A 19,284-nucleotide genomic window follows, 5' to 3' on the forward strand; every position below is an offset into this window, starting at 1 on the left:
ATCAGTTCACAGCTCATTTGTGTGTAAGATCTTTTACCCAGAGTGCTTTGCCTGCTGCAGTGTTTGCTGTCGTGGTGGAGGCTCAAAGAGGCCGAGCTGACAGGGAGCGCACTCGCCGCAAACCTGGCCAGCAGACCCAGCCCACTCTCCTCACAACCGGGGTCGTCGTCTGAATCCGACTCTTCCTCCTCCTCGTCCTCGGAGGTTTCTGCATCAGAGAAAAGATTTCCAGCTCAGAGACAAATGTGTTCACTGCAGGAGGTCTGGACCAAAGGTCAGATCGCTTCCTACTGTTGCAGAGAGAGTGCACCACAGAGAGGGCTAATTAACAAAAGAAATAACACCGCTATTGCAGCAGCCCGGATCTTTAACTATGTGTCTACACAAGTACACATAAACACACATTAACGTGTAGGCGGGAGAGAAACAACAGTGGAGAGAGAGGAGATCCACTGTCTGAACTGCCGCAGCCCGCCTTTATGTAAAGCTGCACGAGAAAGCGACAGCAAGAAAAATCAACCATAAACATGCATCTGAGCCACACACACCACAGCTGATTTCAGAGGACGTTGTATTGACTTACACTGGAAATTTCGTATAACCTTAGCTGTAGCTTGCCTGAACCTAATCCCAACCTAAACCTATCCTGAAAACATCACTTTACCTTCAAATGTATTCATCGCATCATGAGGTCCCATTAAGTAGTTATGTCCCCATAATGTAAGTGGTGAAACAGATTAAGGTCCCCACAAAGTCAGTAAGACCCGCGTGAGCTGACTGGGATATTATTTATTATTGGAAAAATAAAAACACTCAAAAACATCATGGAAATAAAATAAAAGCTGCTCCTCCTCCTCTGACAAGCCAGAAGAGCACACAAAGAGACACACACACTCAGAGTGTAGCATAGTGGCTGTTAGCTGCATGTAGCTGGCAGTTAGCAGTTCATGAACAGAGGGGGTTAGTGTTAACATGGAGGGTGGATACACAGTACATTTAAGAGCTGTAAAATTATTAAAAGGCTATAACTTTGGGATTTAAGTGATGCTAAAGCACAGAACTATAAAAAATGTTAGGGAAAGGAAACTCATCACTAGGCTGAAAATCAAGTGGTTCTGGATTTTTGTGTTCAAAGCCTCAGTTCCAAGAAGAATCAGAGGTGACTGTGCTGTCAGGTTGCCCTGGAGCATACCTGCCGGTCACTGCAGGGTATGCTCCAGGCTTTAACCCCAATTAATTGTACAGTTTACTTTCACTGCAGCTCGAGACAAGAACGAAAACATTTAAAGACTTGTTTCGAGGCTCTAACAGTTACTTTTAGGAACCAAATCTGGTGCACATGTTGTACTGTGAATCCACGGTGCGTTAACAGTAGCAGACAGACGTTAGGACAAGCAGGCACTGAGAGGACAGCCCTGTGAGGCCCCTTATGTGGTTTAATTATCCATGGTTATATCCTCTGTTCCCAACCAACACCAAATGTGTCTCTTTAAACTTTTACAAGCCATCAGTAGACATTAACTTGGTAGGTGGGGGTAACCATGGCTACCGCTAGAGCTCCAAATTGTGTGAACAATAAAAAAAAAAAAAAAAAACCCCTCCCCCCCCAAAAAAGTTAATATTCTCTGTAGGCATTTCAATTTCAGCATAGTCCATGTTAGTCAATAATAAAATTGAGGGAGGGGCACATCCTACTTACAGAGCAGGTGACAGGGGTGTGGCCTCAGACAGGGTGGGGCGGGGCAGCGCAGCGGCGAGAGCCTAGCCGTAACGTAGCCTGGCCTTAGCCCAGTCTAGCTTAAGCAAAGCTTTAGCCACAGCGCAGAATGGCCATGGCGCGGTAGTGTAGGCTCAAGGCTGCGCTAGTCCTCGCCAAGCTTCTGTAATGTCGCAGTAGCAGCAGCACAAGCACATGGAACAGGCTGAGACACTTAAAAGCATCATGAGTAGGGCAGGAAGGGGATGGGGGTGGGGGTCAAAGGTGAGAGGACAGAGCAAGGTGTCGGAGACAGCAACGTAAAGGGAAAAGGGTTATTTGAAGGTTTAGTAGACACACAGGAGGAGCGCTATTGTCCAAATATCCCAAAATCACTCTTGGGTCATTTTTCCCCCAAAAACGTCAAACACCAGGCCACATGCTCAAGAAGCGTTGGTCTAAAAACAAAAGTGAAGCACGACGACTAACACTAGCATTACACATCTATTTTATGACCGTTTAAAAGCGCAGCAAGGAAATTATCTGTCCAAACAGACTGGGCTCTGTGTGCTCTGAATTCATCTTCTAGCTTTCCAAGTGTGAACCCTTAAGCAGAACAGCCATTTTCCAGCTATCCACAGGGATATTTGACGAACAAAGCACTTCAAAGGATGTGTGAGGTGCACTTGGGCAGCTGGACGTACTGACAGAGATGGACAGACAGATGAAGCAGACACAAGGACCACGGCGCTTTGCATTCTGTAGCAATCAAATCAACACCTTTAATAAAGCTTATAGATGTCAAACTGCAATACAATTTTATGAGGGGGCGAAAAATTCACAATTCACAAAATGTTCAATGTACAAATGCTACAAAACAGTTTGCAATCCAGGCATTAAAAAAACACCGTAGAAATAAGTAAACATTTGTTTTAAAAAAATATGGCAACTCTGCAGAGAGGCCAGCAGCGAGAGAGGTAGAGATCGTCAAGCAAAAGCACAGTCTTAAAAAACCCCCCAAAAAAGCTGCCTTAGTGAAGACCAAACTAAGACACAAGCTCTAAGACACAGTGATGTCTGACTCGACAGCAAGCGGCGAATAGCTCTAAGATTTGGTCAGTAACCTTGGTCGAAGGAGTCGTCAGAGGAGCTGAGGCCCGCTTCCTCCAGCAGTAGGGATAAGTGCTTGTGTTTCTTCTTCTGAGATTTCTCACTGGATAGCAGGGATGTCGGCGATGAAGTGGACCGCCTCTTCCTGGGCAGGCTGCCGTGGGAGCGCGTCCCTGAGAGAGGGGGCCAGCCCCCTCGAGCAGAAGTGTGCTCCTCTGAATCGGAGTCTGGTGTGGAGAGAGTGCGGTTAATCATTCATGAGGTCATGAGGGTGGAAACAAAGACTCAGACACAAAGAGAGTTTCCGCTTGGTTTCAATATCGCAGCCTCACAGAGATTAATGTTTTATTTTCTAAACTAATGCAGCAAAGCCCAGCATATCTGGAACTAGTCAGCCGCAGATAATCTAACTTTCTACACCATCTAACCAACGAGCATGTGTCAAGAAAATGGGGGAAAATGCAAGAAAGCAAATCATTGCCAGACAAAAAAAAGACAAGATTAGTGAGTGACCAAGCAGGTCACCCAGAAACTGATCCACATGTGCACCTTTAAATTGCTCTCAGTGGTTCTGATGCACTTTATCTGTGGAAGTCTTGCACGTGCAAATCTAATTCCCACCACTTCAGACCCAACTCCCATCTCTACAGCACTTTTCTGTGTGCTGAAGCCAGTGACTGACAAATGTAAAATGACGTAAGTGGCATAAAACATGAGTATGTGCTGCACTTTTAATTTTCCAAGTCTAACCATGAATTATATAAAAAGTGACACTGTATCAGCATTAGCTAAAAGTAGGTCACTCTATAACTCAGGCTGTGTTGACAGTTGGGGAAAAGACACATGAAGCTACTTTTTGTCTCCAGGTACTCACTGTTAGAGCAGCTGCTGAGCTCTGATCTCATGGGAGAGAACAAAGCTGTCTTCTTCTGACCTTTCACTTTCCGGGCAGCGTCTGAAGCAGAAGCCTTGGAAGCCATCTTGTGTTTTCCTGCTTTGACCGAGGAGTGGATTCCTCTCTCCTTGAGTCGACTTTCCACAGACTTGCTCTTCGACTTCTCCGATTTCGTGCTGGAGGTGAATTTGCGTGATGCGCCGAGAGAGCCGAGCTGCGAGAGAGAGAGCGCTCTGTCGAGGTCTGACGCCAGCTGCTCCTGCTCACATAGGAGGCCGCGCTTTGCCTTTAGCACCTAAGACCATCACCATAGACTCATCATTAATTATACGAGACCAGTCGCATTACCCTACTGCCAAAAAAAATGCACTTCCAGGTAGCCTACCTCCAGCGGATGACTAGTAGATGGCTCCGTGTCATTCCAGCTCTTCTTCTTTTTCTTCTTTTTCACTTTCAAGCCTCCACTTCCTGCCTCTGTCTCCTCTTCTTCTCTGGACACCCGGAACTTCTTCCTTTGTCCTTCCCCTGCTTCAGAATCCTCCGAGTATTGCACCGCCCTACCCACCCTGGGACAGAAATATCCACCTTTGCTGAATATGCATATAGAAAAGCATGCGTAAAGGAGAACAAACGGCAAAAGTCAGCAGCAGATTACATTTGTGGGTTCACTCACTTTCCAGGCCTGCTGTCCAGTTTGGTAGGTGTGGCCAAGTGCTTCCTCTTTCTAGGTCGCCCTCTACCCCGTCTGGTCAGACTGCGCCTCTCATCTTCCTGCAGCTGGCGCTCACTGACACAACAAAACAATTTTAAGCGTGTGTTAGTCCAGGAGCGGAGGCATGGAAGCATTTTTCGCACTTCTGTGATTATTAGTAGTGACTCTTACAGCAAGTGTGCAAGCAGTGTTAAAAAAAAAAATTACCGCTTGTCTCTGCGTCTCTGGAGCTTGCTGAGCTCTCTCTGCTTCTCTTTATACGTCTTCTGCAGCTCAGCCAAGCGGACACGGAGTTCCACTTCCATTGTGTCCAACACATCCAGAGGCAGTTTACTGTACAGCTGCAAAGAGAGGCAACGAGGTGAGAAACATTTCCTAAACCGGCTCATTTTCAATTGTGGGCCACACGTTTCTTGACCTTACCGGCTCCTCTTTCCTCTGCCGCCAGCTGTACTTCTTGTTGGGGTCCAGCGTTCTGGGCAGATCAATGTGGGATTGTTTCTCTATGGCCTCCAGAAGGATTTGTTTGCTTGCTTCAAGAAGACAGTCTAGACCCTCTAATGTCACATCTGGATGGGATGCAGAAAAAACTAAAATTAGAGGAGTTCATAAATATAAATAGCTGTTTATTACATCTGTTAGAAACTGCTTACCTTGCTCCTTATGGCTGTTTTCTAACTCTTGCTGAGCCATTTGGCTAAGCAGGGCCATCCCCTCCAGCGCCACCATCTCCATAGGTCCTGCAGTGCTGCAGCTTTCAATCTGTGGTATGAGTGTTGGGGCAGGTGGGGTGATGGATAGAGGATGGACCATCTCACTAGCTGTCAGCAAGGCGAGCATCCCTGCCATGGGATCTTCTGAACTGATGACAAGTGGAAGTAGAGAGGTAGGGGCAGGAAGTGGATAGAGAGGAGGATCAACAAGACTTTCTTTTGGACTCGGAGCATCCAAGATGACTGGACTGTCTGGCTGTTCCTGTTCACATGAAGCGCTGGTGGTTTGATCTAGTGATGCACATGTCTGAGACAGTTCCTGTCTGTCTGAATCTGTGCTGATGCACTCTGCATAATGTGTTTGGTCTGGATCCTTTATGACCTTGGATTTAGGTTCAGCTTCTGTGAGTGTAGGAGGCTCAGAATATGCTGTCAGACATGAGTAAGCTGAAACTTCTATTTTGATTTGACCTTCTTCCTTCTCTTCCTCCCTGATTTCCAGCCCTCTGGCTCGTTGTGGTGGAGGACTAGGGACATGCAGAGGTAACGGTTGAGGCTGTGGCTTTGGGGGTTCCCTGTCTTCTTCATTGTCCTGGGTGACTTGGGCAGGACTACAGCTTTGCCGAAGAGGTCCGAGTGGCTCTGGTGTTATGTCAAGCTTTCCCTGCTCCACATCAGGTTCCTGTTTGAGGAAAGATGCCGACTTTGACTGCTCTAGCTTTTGAGGCATGATATCTGTGTCCAAAAGCCTTGAATGGAGATGGGCTGAGGGCAAAGGGGCAGCTAAAGCAGGAGAGCAGACACGACGGGGTGGGACAGCTTCTGCATTTTCCCCTGTGGGTGTTGGGATGTGATAAGGAGGAAAAGGTGAGCCAAATGGGGCCGTGATGGACTGGTAAGGATAACCTGGAGGGAGATCTGTCACAAAGGCAAACAAAAATATAAGTTAGAACAGCAAATTTGTCTGATATCAGGAGGTAGGTCTGATTAATTCATTGCTTAAGACACTTTATGTTTGGACTACCGTGAAAAAAAAAAAAGTCTTATGTATCCACTCTAGCTGACATGATGATGAAAAGCAAAGATGGCTGCATTATACACTTGTTAGGTTGCTCCAGACTCACCGGGGTAGATGCTTTGAAAGGGTGCAGAGGTCGGTTTCTGCCCCTCTCTCTGTTCCCTCTGTCCCACCTCCCCCTCTTCAGACATCTCTTGTTTAGGCCGCCGTGGCGAGGAAGGGGGGGGAGACGCTGAACGGGGTGAAGGCGGGTGAGGCAGGGGCTTCGGCGGAGACAGTACTCTCTGCCCACCTTCCTCTGACTTCAGTGTGGTCACTGGAGAGGGGAGCCGAGGCAGCGGGGTTAGGGACGATGTCGACGGGGTTGGAGATCGAGAGGAAGGAGGAGGTTTGCGGGGATGCAGCACCGGTGAGGGAGACGGGGATGAAATTGAGGAGGGTCTGGGCTTTGAGTCAGTGTTACGCTTGTCTGCTTTGTCTTCCATCTCTGGCCGGTGCTCACTGGCCTTTAGGCGCTCCTACAACACAGGAGAGGAGATATTTCTGACAGACGCACGCACCGTGTGTGTATGATGTGACAGACTCAGGATATGAATTGTGGGATGTGCTTTGTTTAGACTTTCCTGGCTGTATTCTTTTGCAGCTGCAGGATATGGCTGTTTACTGATCTTTACTTTTTGGAAGCGCAATCAAAGTAGGGAACTAAAATCCTACTGCAAGCCAATCTTACATTGTTTTGCTGTGTTTATGCCTTTATGTCTACATACAGCTGGATTGTACAATGTGTAATATTCATGGAAATGTCTTTAAGTTGTTTGTTGACATGAAGGTGCTTAACAGCACAAAGTCCACTCACAGCTATCTGTGCATTCCTCTGTAGCTCCAGGACCTGCGCTGTGTGCTGCTGAATCATGAGTAGCTCGTGTTGTCGGAGGATTTGCTGCTGAGAGAGGAGCTGCAGCTGGGCCGCATGCTGCAAAGTGCTGGTTGTACCGTACACACCCGACCACACTGGGGCTCCACGCTCCAGTACATCACCACCTGCAGAACAGCAGCCAGAGCCATGAGGAGAAAGTAAAATTAAATGTCCATTCAAAGTTTCTGCTTTTTACAAAGCAGTTTTTTTTCCCCACTTACAAAAAGATTTTTTTGGATATTCTGAATTTGATAGAGAATTATTGGAACTTGGGCATGTTTACTACTGTGATACTCCACGTCCTTTTTGTAGCTTTTGGGCACTGAGGAAACCAGCTGATGTAGTTTTAATATAAAAACTGTTGCCTTGTTGCATTGCTATAACTACCCCATGCACATTAGGTGTTACTCAACTGTAAAGGAAAACGACTGAAACTGAGTTGAGTATGTACAAGGGGAAAAGAAGTACAATGCACTGCTACAGGATCACAGATACAGGGTTTAGGGTGGCTTATGGTCACAGAATAGCCTCAGCTGATGGCAAATTATAAAATGAAGCCAAAGAAACATGAGTGATTTTCCATTTTTACAGAAAGTACAAACAGTAACATCTGTCTGTATGAAAGTGGTACTCCTTTGTTTTTGCTCGAGCAAAACGGAAGCCAACTTGCACTGATACTTTTACAAAGACAACAGCTTTCCTACCATAGTGTGGCAGGTGTTCGGATGGGATGACGATTAGCTGTCCAGACTGCGGATCTCTGGCAAACTGGTAGGGAGGGGGCATCGAGGCTGGCAGAGAGGGTGGGTAGCCTGGGGGGAGGGTCTGGTGGAGTGAAGAGGGACCCAGGCCTGAATAGGAGGGGGGGGAGAATAAAAGGGTGAAAAAATGGAGGCAGAAGTGTGAAAAACGTCAGATGAAAAGAAGAGAAAGTCAACAGAAGCCAAACTGAATCCAACATTTACCCAGTGCTATTCTTCATTCAGTATTTATACTTGCAGTGAAAGCATAATGGAATCACATGTGGGAGCGTGCACTGAATTTAGCTGCTTGAGAGAGTATTTTGTTTTTGGGTGTTTTTTTGTCCTCCGTGTCTAGACAGAGAAGGCCCTTGGGGAGCTTTGCATGACCATGTGTCTCAGTGTTGCATGTTTTCAAACCTTACGTGTACGTTTGCATAAGCATGTGAGTGAGTTTGCATCTCTGTGCTGTTATTTCTGGACAGTGTGCGTTGGAAGGAGGAGGTCTGGAATGTCCTGCAGAGACCAGGAATGTCTGCGGCACTTGACTCAACGGGGCTGCTGCTGATTGAACCGCTCGACGGACAGACAACACCAATCAGGAAAAGCCACGTGTGAGAAGCTAGACAAAGCATGTGTGTTGCTCTGCGTTTAGCACCAGGTGTTATAACGCTGACAGACAGTAAGATAGAAATGATTCTGAAAGTGCAAAAGCATACAGAGTTAAAACCGCTAATTCCTTTAACGGCGTGCTGTGCTATCTGTCCCACATCTGGGTGTCTCCTTCAGTGCTCAAGGAGCTTATTTAAACTCCAACATGTAAGGTTTCCATCAAACAAAGCGACTGTAACACACGTAACATGTGTTTACCACTTTGTTTTAATGCAAACAATAAGTAAACTAGGGCTTTCTGTATGATTACTTCCAAATAATCCGTTAAATAATTGTTTACTCTAAACAAATAAATAAATGTTGAAACAACAGTCAAAATAAAAGCAGCACAATCAACAATGTGTCTTTATTAATTTTCTGCAGCTGGAATAAAAGATTCATTATTTCAGCTTCTGTTGACTTTTCTCTTGACATAAAGCACAAAATTATTTAAAAAAAAAAAAAAAAATCGCCAGTTACACAACCGAGTTCCTCAACGATGTTACGAGGGGTTTGAGGAAAAATCTAAAGTGTGAGACAAAAGCACATCTACATACTGTATGGAGAGCCAGAGAGCCAGACTGGGGGAGCTCCAGACCGGGGTATCCACGGGTGAGAGGTCAAAGTTGAGGGGTCGGGAGGCCATCGTCCTGCCCCTGCCAGAGCGGCCCCTCCTGTGACCACAAGGTTTGGGGTCATGAGGCTGGACGTCATCATACTGGGTGTCAAGCCGCTAGATAGTGGGGCAGGGTGCATCTGAGTAAACTCTGCAAGTTCCTTGGACTCTCTAAAAGGAAACAAGACCCGTTTAATAAAGGGACAACCCCTGGGGCTGAGAAATGAAGGCAGAGTGGAAATGCCAAAAACTTCAGTTTCAAGGACAGCTCCAAAAGCGAGTCAATCCCAGTGGACTCCCATAATGCATTCGACTTTACAGCAGAAAGAAACCAGTTTACAGTGTGCTACATAAACATTTTTAACCACGTTCATAACAACTGTACACAGGATGTTTTGTAAGATTTAGATTTTGTTCAGGCTTATAATTTTGCATTAACAGGAACATGACTGCTTTGACAGACAGGTGGATGCAAACTGGCTACCTGCTCTGTGCTGTATCAGCGAATCTGAGTGGCTGAACTGGACCTCTTCACTAGCATTTTTACTGGAATTAAATCTGTGCTCCAGTTTTGGTGAGTAAAAATTCTAGTCCCTTATTTGTTCCTTCACAGGAATTAGCAGGAGTCTGAGTCGACTGCACCCGCACAGTTTCGGGATACAGCTCGTTAGCTGAGCTTGCTCATAAGTTTGAACTCTGCACTGCAAATATGGTCACATGTAGGACCAAACTCACAAAGTGGTGAAAACCACAGAGTTTAAGTCACAAAGCAACAGGTGACACAGTTGATTCTTCCACCCTTTATATACAGGCTACGATTTTAATTTAATATTGTTTAAAGAAGAGACCTGCAGGTGGCCCAATAGACTTGTTTAACCATGATTCATGACTAATGAGTAACTGAGTTACTAACAATAAAAAAAATAAAATAAAATAAAAAAAATCAATAGCTGAATTACTTCCCCACCTGAGCACTTTCTCCTGCTCACGTTCGAGCCGGCCAGCCAGCAGTCTGTCATTGTGGTGGCGAGCACGGTCCTCTCCACGGTCTTCATCTACACATTCAGGAAGACGGGAAGAGAGAAAAGGATTCATCATCACATTTTCTTCGATACTACACCATAGAAGAAAATATGATGGGCTATAACAGCCATATTATGCTACCTGCTACAGTGCACTCTACTATTGGACATCTCTCTGGTCTATAGTAGGGATGAAAAAAGCAAACTTTGGCAGGAGGTTATAAAGTCGAGCATGATGGGTGACAACAGAGAACAGAAGGGGAAAAATACAAGGTGACAGCGACTAAAGGTGGCACAGCATGTCATAATGAGCGGAGAGGCTACAAAAAAAAAAAAAATCATTATGTTAAGCTTCATTCTCCAAACAGAGTGTGTGTGCACACAAACTGTACAAACACACACAGAAATGGAGCGACGGCTCTCACTCCAGCTGCCAGCTCGCATCAATTATTAGTCTAGTGCCGCAGGAGACACGTGAACCTGCCATCGCTGCCTTACTACTGCATACACAGGGCCTTAAACCCATCCTGCTTACTATGAGAGCCAACGGCAAAAGACTGAGGAGGAAGAAAAGAGGAGGAAGGGGAGCAGCACTCAAGCGGGCAACCCAGAATAAACATGAGGGTCTCCTCCTCTCTCCCATTAACCCTTTTCCATCTCATCAACGCTGACTGAGGGTCCCCAAGCAGCAGAAGGTTTTATACATGTGTGCCAAACCTTTCAGTCATGAGAGAGAGAGAGTGTGTGTGTGTGTGTGTGTGTGTGTGTGTGTGTGTGTGTGTGTGTGTGTGTGTGTGTGTAGCCTATAAAAGGACAAGAGACTTTAACAATCCCTGACATGCTCCACAGGAAAGGGTTCTACACTGTTACCAAGGTTACAAGGAGCCGGCCCCACATGCTATCCTTCTGTATCAGGGATAAACACTGCGTGCCCCCTCTTCTTCCCCCACATTCCTCATTGCTGTGCTTCCATCTGTCTCATACTCTTCTTACTTTCCTGACACACTTTTCTCCTCCGGTCCATCAACCTATTGATAGATGGTCTCTCCTATCATTAGACCACTTCGTGCTTCCTTCCATTTACACATCCATCTATTTCCAGTGTAATGCTTCTGCTGTTTATTTAGAGCTCCTCCTAGCATGAGGGACTGAGGCTATTAGCAAATCAATCTGCTCAAGGAAGGAAATGACTAACCCCCCCCTCCAATCGCAAACAGGGATGCACTGCATGTGCATCTACAGTAGCTCATAAATACACACAATTCCTAATATACACACAGTCACTCAAGACTGATCCATTGCTTAGCAACGCAGCCATGGTCTTATTGTAATTCAAGGCTTGTTTGTAGCTTTTAGCTGCGCTCTGTAATGACATGTTTAATGCAGAGAGGGGGGGGGGGAGGAGTGGAGAAAGAGTAGAGGGCCCAGAGGTGGGACAAGGGGGGAGTACCTCTACAAAACCCTTTTCTGAAAGGAAAGAAGGGTGGGGAGGCAGAGAGATATTCAACTCAATGAAAAGAGCAAGAGAGAGAGTGAGGCCGAGCTGTGGGAAGATAGAAAGAGCTCAATGACACACGGTGCTGAGAAAGAAACAGAAACAAGGAGATGGAGCGGGAGCACTGGAGCTGAATGACCTTGACGTCCAAGAATGGAGTGTAGTATGGCAGGAATTGCTATGCAGCCAGCAGAGAGCCATTCAACAAAATACACCCTATGACATAATTAGTCAAATTGTGGGGGGGAAAAAGTTGTTTTTAACCATTCAAATCACGTTACATGCATGAACACCTCAGTGTCAAACAGGGGGCTGAGGAAATATGACTTTGAGGCGGGAGAAAATGAATCGTCTATTATTCATAGAAACCAAAATGAGGAATCATTTGCTCTTGGTTCATTTAACTGAAGGGATCTGTGTTCCCTGCAGAACAATTCAGAGAGAAGCCACAGTGGAGAGTTGAAAGCAGAAGCACGAGCAAATACATTTGAACAATGTTCTAAGTACACTTGATTTAACTTGCCAGTAACTTTAAAATATTGTGTTATCAGTTCAGTGAATGTGACTCCTGGAAGCATTTTAAAACCCACACTGAGTACAATTTGCACTCAGATTTGTACGTCTATCAGTCACCAGGAAAAGAAAAAAAAAAGAAAAAAAAAAAAAGGAGTTTTTAGCTGAAGAAGACCAAAGAAGTACTGACCTTTAATAGCGGTTTGCAGCAGGGGTCTCTGTGTGTCTGAGCTTCCACTCGTCTGTTTACTGGTGGCCCCGCTGTCTCTCTGCCGAGCCACAGCAACAGCGATCCCAACCGGAGGGTGGCGCACCTCGCCCTCACCTTCCCGGCCAAAGGAGCGGGCACTGTCGGGTCGCTCCTGTTCTCTCTTCAGCTGAGGCATCCTTAATGCTCCTGAACCACCGGAGCCAACTGCTATCCTATCCCTCTCCCTTTCTCGCTCTCTCTCTTTCTCCCTCTCCTTTTCCCTCTCGATTTCCATCCCAATGTTCCCCAATCCACCAAAGGGCCCTCTGCCGTCCGTGATGTTCCTGGAGGAACCAGGGCCTTCAGCAGCAAAGTTTCCACTGTATTTGATCAGGCTCTGCATGGCCGAAACCTCTTTAGAATCCGAACCCAATCCCCCACCACGGTCTCCACCGCTGGAACCCCCTGGTCGGTAGAGCGCCGATGGGTCCAGGTAGCGTCTCTGACTACCCTCTTCGCTTGCACGCCCGTGTCCATGCTGGGAGGAGTGTGTTTGGGGGGAATGGCTGTGGGTCGATTGTGTGTTGCTGTTGTGTCGATGGGATGTGTGAGGGGACTGTGACATTCGCGTGTGTGTCTGCTGGCTGTGGGGAGAAGAAAGCGTGTGTTGGGCTGCCAGAGCAGCCATGTGACTTGTAGCGTATTTGGTCACCGGACTGATAGGATTCCACTTGGGCTCTGCCGCAGATCGCTCTATGCCTAATCTGTTTGAGTGTTTAGAGATGTCCCTGGTTTCTGGGCTGAACCTTGATTGAATGGAGGAGAGGGATGCGTCCTGGCTTCGTTTACCAACGGAACCATTGGAACAAATCACAGAACCTTCCTCTCTTTGATTGCTTAAATCGCCTGAGTGGGAGAGCCGAGGATGCTCCATGAGGATCTTCTCATGAAACCTGTAGCTCTCCCTCTCTCTGTCTCTGTCCCGTTCATGCTCCACGTCTCTGTCACGCTCCCGTTCTCTGTCTCTGTGTTTGTTGTCGCGCGCTTGTGATGCTATCTGGATCGGCCCCGTCTGCTCATCATAAACCTCCACAGAAGGCACATATGTAGGTGCGCTTATGCGTTGCTCCCTGACAGACTCTCTGGCTGTGGAAAGGTGGGGCGCTCCAGCTGCTGAGGACTGGAGAGCAGGAGGGAGGACATAGGATATGTGGAGGGTTCCAGCTGACGTGGCTACAGAGTCATTCCTCCTATGTCTCTCTGAATGAGGGTTTGAGTTATTCGCATTAGAGTTATGGTGGAGTCGAGAGCTGCTATCCTCGTCCCGACTCCCTCTGTCTGGTTCTGGTCCATGAAACCTGCCTGTTCCTCCACCCCCACCAGGAGGGAAGGAGGTCTGTGGAGATGACAGCCTGGATCTGGGCTCCACTGTGGAAGGCTGGGAGTGTGACTTTTGCTGGTGTAGATGGAAGGACCAACCATCTCTGTCTCTTTCTGCGTCCCGGTCCTTTTCCTTCTCTCGTTCCCGTTCCCTGCCCACCCTGCGGTCCTCCTCACCTCTCCCGTCCTGTGTCAGGTCCACCACGCTCTGCGGCCGCTGCTCCTCTCTTGAACGTTCCCGCTCCCTTTCCCTGTCTCTATCCCTCTCTCCCCGATAAGACCTTTCCCTCACCCCTTCCCGGGATGTCCTCTGTGGGGGTGTGGAGCTGGACGGGGTATTGGAGGCAGCAGACGGGGGGTGGAGAGGTGACTGCCTCAGGGAGGATGGCAGGTAATATCCCTCTAGAAACACAACATAACACACAAGTCAGACAACACAAACAACCACACTGCATGCTGACAGATGATGAAACAGATGAAGGCAGAGTACAGCAGCATCCTGCAGCACTCAAGCAGAGGTGAAAAATAATAATAAATATTTATGTGTCAACTTGCCAAGAAAACGTAACAATGCAACAGGCTTATAGTAGATCGGCAACAGCCGAATGACAGAAGAGACATACATTATAGTGTGAAAATGACAAAGGAATCAGGGCTAAATCTGGTGTTGTATTTCTGGCCAGGGCCCACAACTAAATAGGCTTTCACACTATAATAAAGAGGTTTAGCACAAAACCTACTGCTGCTGATGTATCACAGGATAAGGCAGAATATGTACAATAAATTCAGGCAACTGGTCTGTGTGAATGTTGTCGGCGACAGATACTGACCTTTATGAGAATCATAGAGAGGGTGCTGGGAGAGCGAGGGAGGCTCAAGGTGCCCCAGGTGCCCCAGGTAAGGGCTGGAGTACAGGCTGCTTGGAAGAGGGGGGTAGCCTGAAGACACAGAATGCAGGTTACAGAAATGACACTGAAAACACCAGAAAAGTTCAGTAAATTAGTGTATAAATATAAAAAGGTAATTTTGTTAGCTTATCCTCTGAACGTCAGTCCTGTTGACTCATGGCAGAGGCTGATATTTATCTGTTGTGTCACTTCCACTTTGCACCGGCTAAATGTTCAGTAATGGCATTTATCTTCTTTACAATGAAGATTTTTAGGGTCAATGATTGGCCAAATTCTCATTCTAACCCATCAGGTAGAAATTTCTCAACACTTGCATGCTGACTGCTCTGATTAGTCAACTTTGAATCTATTAGTTGACCTGGAGATAATCAGTCTTTGACTGTTTGATAATTCGTTAACAGTTACAGTCATTTTATTGTAAAATCTGAGACCTTTGGGTTTTGGACTGTCGCCCTGGACTCTGAGACGTTACAGTCAGCTGGTCTGAAGCAATACCATGTATGAGGAAATCACAAGGAGGCATTTCAGATCATTACATCATTCTTTCTTCCTCTTAGTCATGCATTCAATGACTCTTGCTTTGATGTTTAAACATTTCAGACTGTTTAAACTGGTGTTTGTTTAACTTGTAATGATTGAGTTACTGTGTAATGAGAGCAGTTTCTACAATTTTATCCACTTAACTTATAATCAGTAATCAGCTGACATAAGGACTGGAGATACCTTCGTTTTCTAATGCTCCAACTTTTCAAAGTGATTCCTTTAATATCTGCTGACTTTTAGAGAAAATTAAATCAGAACGTACACATGAGAGGGTGAAATTAAACGTGCATGTATTTATTTGGACACTCAGTTAAGTGGCTGATCCGTTTTCTTTTTGTCCACTGAATTAAATAATCAACTTCAGCTCCAAGAGATTTAACCACACTATCAATTGTGACTCAGTTTCTTTTTTTTTCTTTATAAAACATTTACAGCTGACCTCATGTCACAAATCACTGTTTGTGGGTCAGCCTGGGTTGCTGGGCAAGAGTCTCCCGACAGCCAACTGCTGCTCTCAGAGACCAGATCTTAATATAGACAAAGGTTTGTGTTTGGATTTCTGTGTTAGGACTGAGCTGGCTGGTGTCACCACGTTAGGCCATAAGCAGAGGAGAAAGAAGAAGAAAAAAAGGAGGGTGAGGCATTCCTTGTTCCCACACTCCAGCCATTCCAAGAAGTATTAAAGACGCAGTTGCCATTCCAGCCCAAAAGCAACGGCGGCAGCGCAGAGGTATAAATGGGTCTCCCCTCGTTCTGAGATGCAGAAACGGAGAAGCCGAGGAGGTGGGTGTTAAGGGGTGTCAGCATTAGAAGAAGGCACTGGGAGACAGAAATATAAGAGGCATGATGGAATGAGGGTAACAGCATGCAGGATGGGTTTCTTGCAAAGCTCCCTTTAACCACAGTTAACAGCTAGCCTTGATCTTTAACAGCTTTGATTTGTGGTTCAGCTGTAGCAGTACGGTGCATCCCAGGCATATCCAAAGTCTGCCTCTTAGCTGCTGCCCAGAATCGTCTCCAGCTTAGAGTAACTTTAGCTGCTATCAAAGCCAGCCACCAGGTATTAGGAATCTCTTTTAGCCCGTGAAGGATTCTGTTCAGGAGTCTTCTTCACCAAGCAGGGGGTTTAGCTTTTTTAGCTTTAGAGACTTCAACCTTAAATCCAGTCAAACCTAAGTCAAATGTCAAAGTTTATCCACCCTTTATATTTCCTTCTCTGGCTGAATATAAAGTGAAACAGGTTACATCTTTTAAATTTAGATTTATAATTAGACATTTACAATGAGCAATTAGTGGCACTATTCCCACACAGGAGATCTAATCACAACCCTGAAGGAACAGTTTCACATACAGCCAGCAAGCTCCATTTTACCTCACATTTCCACACTGGGCACCTCTAAGACTACCCATATTAGTGCTCTCATATCCACTCTCACTGACATCATACAGTGTTTAGTCTAAAGCCTGAGCTTTTGACCCACAAGGATTACTTGCACATACACTAACCTCATTATTTTAAACTGTGGCCATGTTTAATGTGAGCATCCACTACTGTAATAGCATATGGAAAAAGGAAAAGCACAAGCGGTCTACTGTAAAAACAGCTTTTTTTCCCCATTTGTTTTTGATAGGAAATGACACTTGACCATTAGAAGGAAACAAGCAGAGTCTCCAAAAAGCTAAGGTCAGATTATGAGCTACAATCATGTCAGTGCCTGACCAACAGTCCCTGAACTGAGAAACAAAGACAAAATCTTAAAATAAATAAACTAACCACATAATTTGATTTACAATGTTTGAAAAGCACTGAGCAAGCCGTGCGTCACACAGGCAACGCAATCACTTTTAAAAGGCATCTTAAATGAAATCCATTTGTCCTTCTCTTACCTTGCTGAAATGCACTGTGGGGTTTGTTTTCTACCCTATCTGACCTACTCCAGTGAGATTTGATAAGGAGTTGCAAAAGGACACAAGGGAATGAGGAGGGGACCGAGATTCAATCACTTAATGAACAAGCCTTGAGGAAAGGCACAGGCACGTTAAGGAAACGAGGAGTCCAAGGAGACAATCCTCCGTGTGTCTAAAAGTGTGTTCGGGCAGGATGGTGTATGAAAAGTAGGGCAGGAGAACTAGAGAGACGCCGACAGAGACAAAGTGCGTACTGGGCAGAAGGCTCAAAAAAGAACAAGAGAGAGGAAGACAGATTACAGAAACGGATGACAGGCGAAAGTAAAGGACTGGTCGAGGACAGAGGAACCAAGGCACATCCAGGACAGAGCCAGCAGCAGAGCTACCAGCCGTGAGACGGAAATGGAACAGGATCCCAGCGGAGTAAGCAATGAGGAACAGGCCTCCTGGGCATTGGTCAGGACAGGATTGTGAAAAATGCCATGAAAATATGATGCCACTCTGCCTTTGAATTATGTACTGGGACAGAAAAGGAGGATAGAAACAGAAATGCAAATGTAGGTGATTTACCATCATGAGCATGCGATGCCCACAGCTGAGCCATCTGCAGACTGCTGGGATTTGCGGATCTGTATGCAGGGTCAGAGGTCAGAGAGGAGGGGCCTGGATAGCCTGACAGGAAGGGGCTGGAGCCTGCCGGGAAGGCATCGCCTATAGGAAAAAGAATGAAGACTGTCAGTCACCCTTGTAACCGCGAGGCCAAACAACACAAACAGTCAATGTTTTTTTATTCTGTACGTGATGTCATTCCTTCCTGTGTGTGTTTTTGGGTGAGGGGAGCTAAATCAATATGTGCTGATGTTACTGTGCCCGAGCAGTCTGCTGTAATCACATTATTACTGAGCAGCCATGCACTCCATTTCAACAAGACAGACCACAGACAGACTTCACTCAGAAAGGAGGGAAGTTAATGTAACCACCAACCGAAAGCCACAATCGTCACAAGAGGAATGCAGCCATGTGGGGCACGAGGAGGAGTGCGTCTCTGTTCAGGGTGGGACAGGGATTTACCTCAAACTCAACTGTCTGTCAGATAGAGCTCTGGATTACATGCTGACAGCTTTTATGAGACAAATCTGACCAAGTAAAAATGTACTCAACCTTATAAACAACTCACAGACAAAATGTTTCCCATTATTTAAAAAATATAATTAAAAGCAAATGTATTTCAGCATTAGGCCAAAGATGTATATGTAATATAAATTACACACACTGCAAAAATACCCAACACCTTAAATGTTTGTTACAGCTTGAGCTCAACCTGTTAATCACAACAACGATTCATGGAAATTAACAGTTAGCTGGATTACACAATGCTATAAATATTTTTTTAAAAAGGGTAGTAACACATAACAACAGTGAAATATTTTTAGAAATATGCTGACGATTACTGAAACCTGAAATGTGTTTTCAGAAACACAAATATAGAAGGAAAAAAAAGCGCACATATTCAGTTTTTCTTGACGTATTTTCTTTTAAATTTGCTGTAGCTTTGCACCCGATGTACCGTTCATGGTAACAAGTCACATTTTGTGTCATCACAAAACTGAAAGCGCTTCACTTTACAAAGATAAGGCAGCAAAATCTAATGTTGGAAAGAATCAAACTGATAATGTGTACTTTTTTTAAGTCTTCGCTTCACTATGAGACATAACATAATAAAAATAGCTGAAGATGACTTTTTAGCTGACCAGATTATTCCTGCACTGTTTATGTGCAGTTTATGTTTAGTTTTCCCCATACATTTATAAAGGTGTTATTAATAAAACCTCAATATAAGTAATATTCAGAGTGTTTGGGTCGTACAAGGTGTCAGAGGAAACACTCTTGAAGCCAACCACTACACACCACTGCATCCAGTTCCATGGAGAGCGTGAATCCCCGTAAATCACTTCATATCTTAACACGATACGGTTATCGATCGTTTTTATTAGACTCCACCCTCATCACATGTGCAATCTGTCCACCGGCAAACTTTGAACCATTACAGCTTCTTCCAAGCGCAACCTTCTGAAGAGCTGGAAAAGGTTTCATGTTTAGCCGAGGACCCCCAGATCCCCCCCTCCTGAACCATTACTGAACACACTCCACGGCCATTACCCTGATAAAACTAACCATGTGTGTAGGGGAAAGGGTGCTGCCTGTATACGGGCAGGAGGGGGGAGGGAATGAATGTGTGTGTTTCTGTATTAGTCCTG

The 19,284-nt window shown here is 45.7% G+C and overlaps 1 protein-coding gene across 2 annotated transcripts in view; it reads right to left on the minus strand.

Annotated features, from left to right (window-relative positions):
- tnrc18 (trinucleotide repeat containing 18) overlaps nucleotides 1-19,284 on the minus strand; it is a 45,941-nt gene that overhangs the window by 12,319 nt on the left and 14,338 nt on the right. For both annotated transcript variants that reach the window (XM_040006200.1, XM_040006201.1), the window contains exons 3-18: nucleotides 17,597-17,737; nucleotides 14,498-14,605; nucleotides 12,288-14,069; nucleotides 10,035-10,122; nucleotides 9,009-9,238; nucleotides 7,765-7,911; nucleotides 7,001-7,185; nucleotides 6,251-6,662; nucleotides 5,067-6,044; nucleotides 4,837-4,982; nucleotides 4,621-4,754; nucleotides 4,375-4,488; nucleotides 4,087-4,267; nucleotides 3,681-3,996; nucleotides 2,821-3,033; nucleotides 38-208 (exon numbers count right to left, since the gene is read on the minus strand). In XM_040006200.1, coding sequence (XP_039862134.1) covers nucleotides 38-208; nucleotides 2,821-3,033; nucleotides 3,681-3,996; nucleotides 4,087-4,267; nucleotides 4,375-4,488; nucleotides 4,621-4,754; nucleotides 4,837-4,982; nucleotides 5,067-6,044; nucleotides 6,251-6,662; nucleotides 7,001-7,185; nucleotides 7,765-7,911; nucleotides 9,009-9,238; nucleotides 10,035-10,122; nucleotides 12,288-14,069; nucleotides 14,498-14,605; nucleotides 17,597-17,737 — 5,346 coding nt within the window. The remainder of the gene's footprint in view (nucleotides 1-37; nucleotides 209-2,820; nucleotides 3,034-3,680; nucleotides 3,997-4,086; nucleotides 4,268-4,374; nucleotides 4,489-4,620; nucleotides 4,755-4,836; nucleotides 4,983-5,066; nucleotides 6,045-6,250; nucleotides 6,663-7,000; nucleotides 7,186-7,764; nucleotides 7,912-9,008; nucleotides 9,239-10,034; nucleotides 10,123-12,287; nucleotides 14,070-14,497; nucleotides 14,606-17,596; nucleotides 17,738-19,284) is intronic.

The sequence above is a fragment of the Simochromis diagramma genome, unplaced genomic scaffold (genome assembly GCF_900408965.1).
Source record: "Simochromis diagramma unplaced genomic scaffold, fSimDia1.1 OVJJ01000510.1, whole genome shotgun sequence".
NCBI classification, from domain to species: Eukaryota; Metazoa; Chordata; class Actinopteri; order Cichliformes; family Cichlidae; genus Simochromis; species Simochromis diagramma.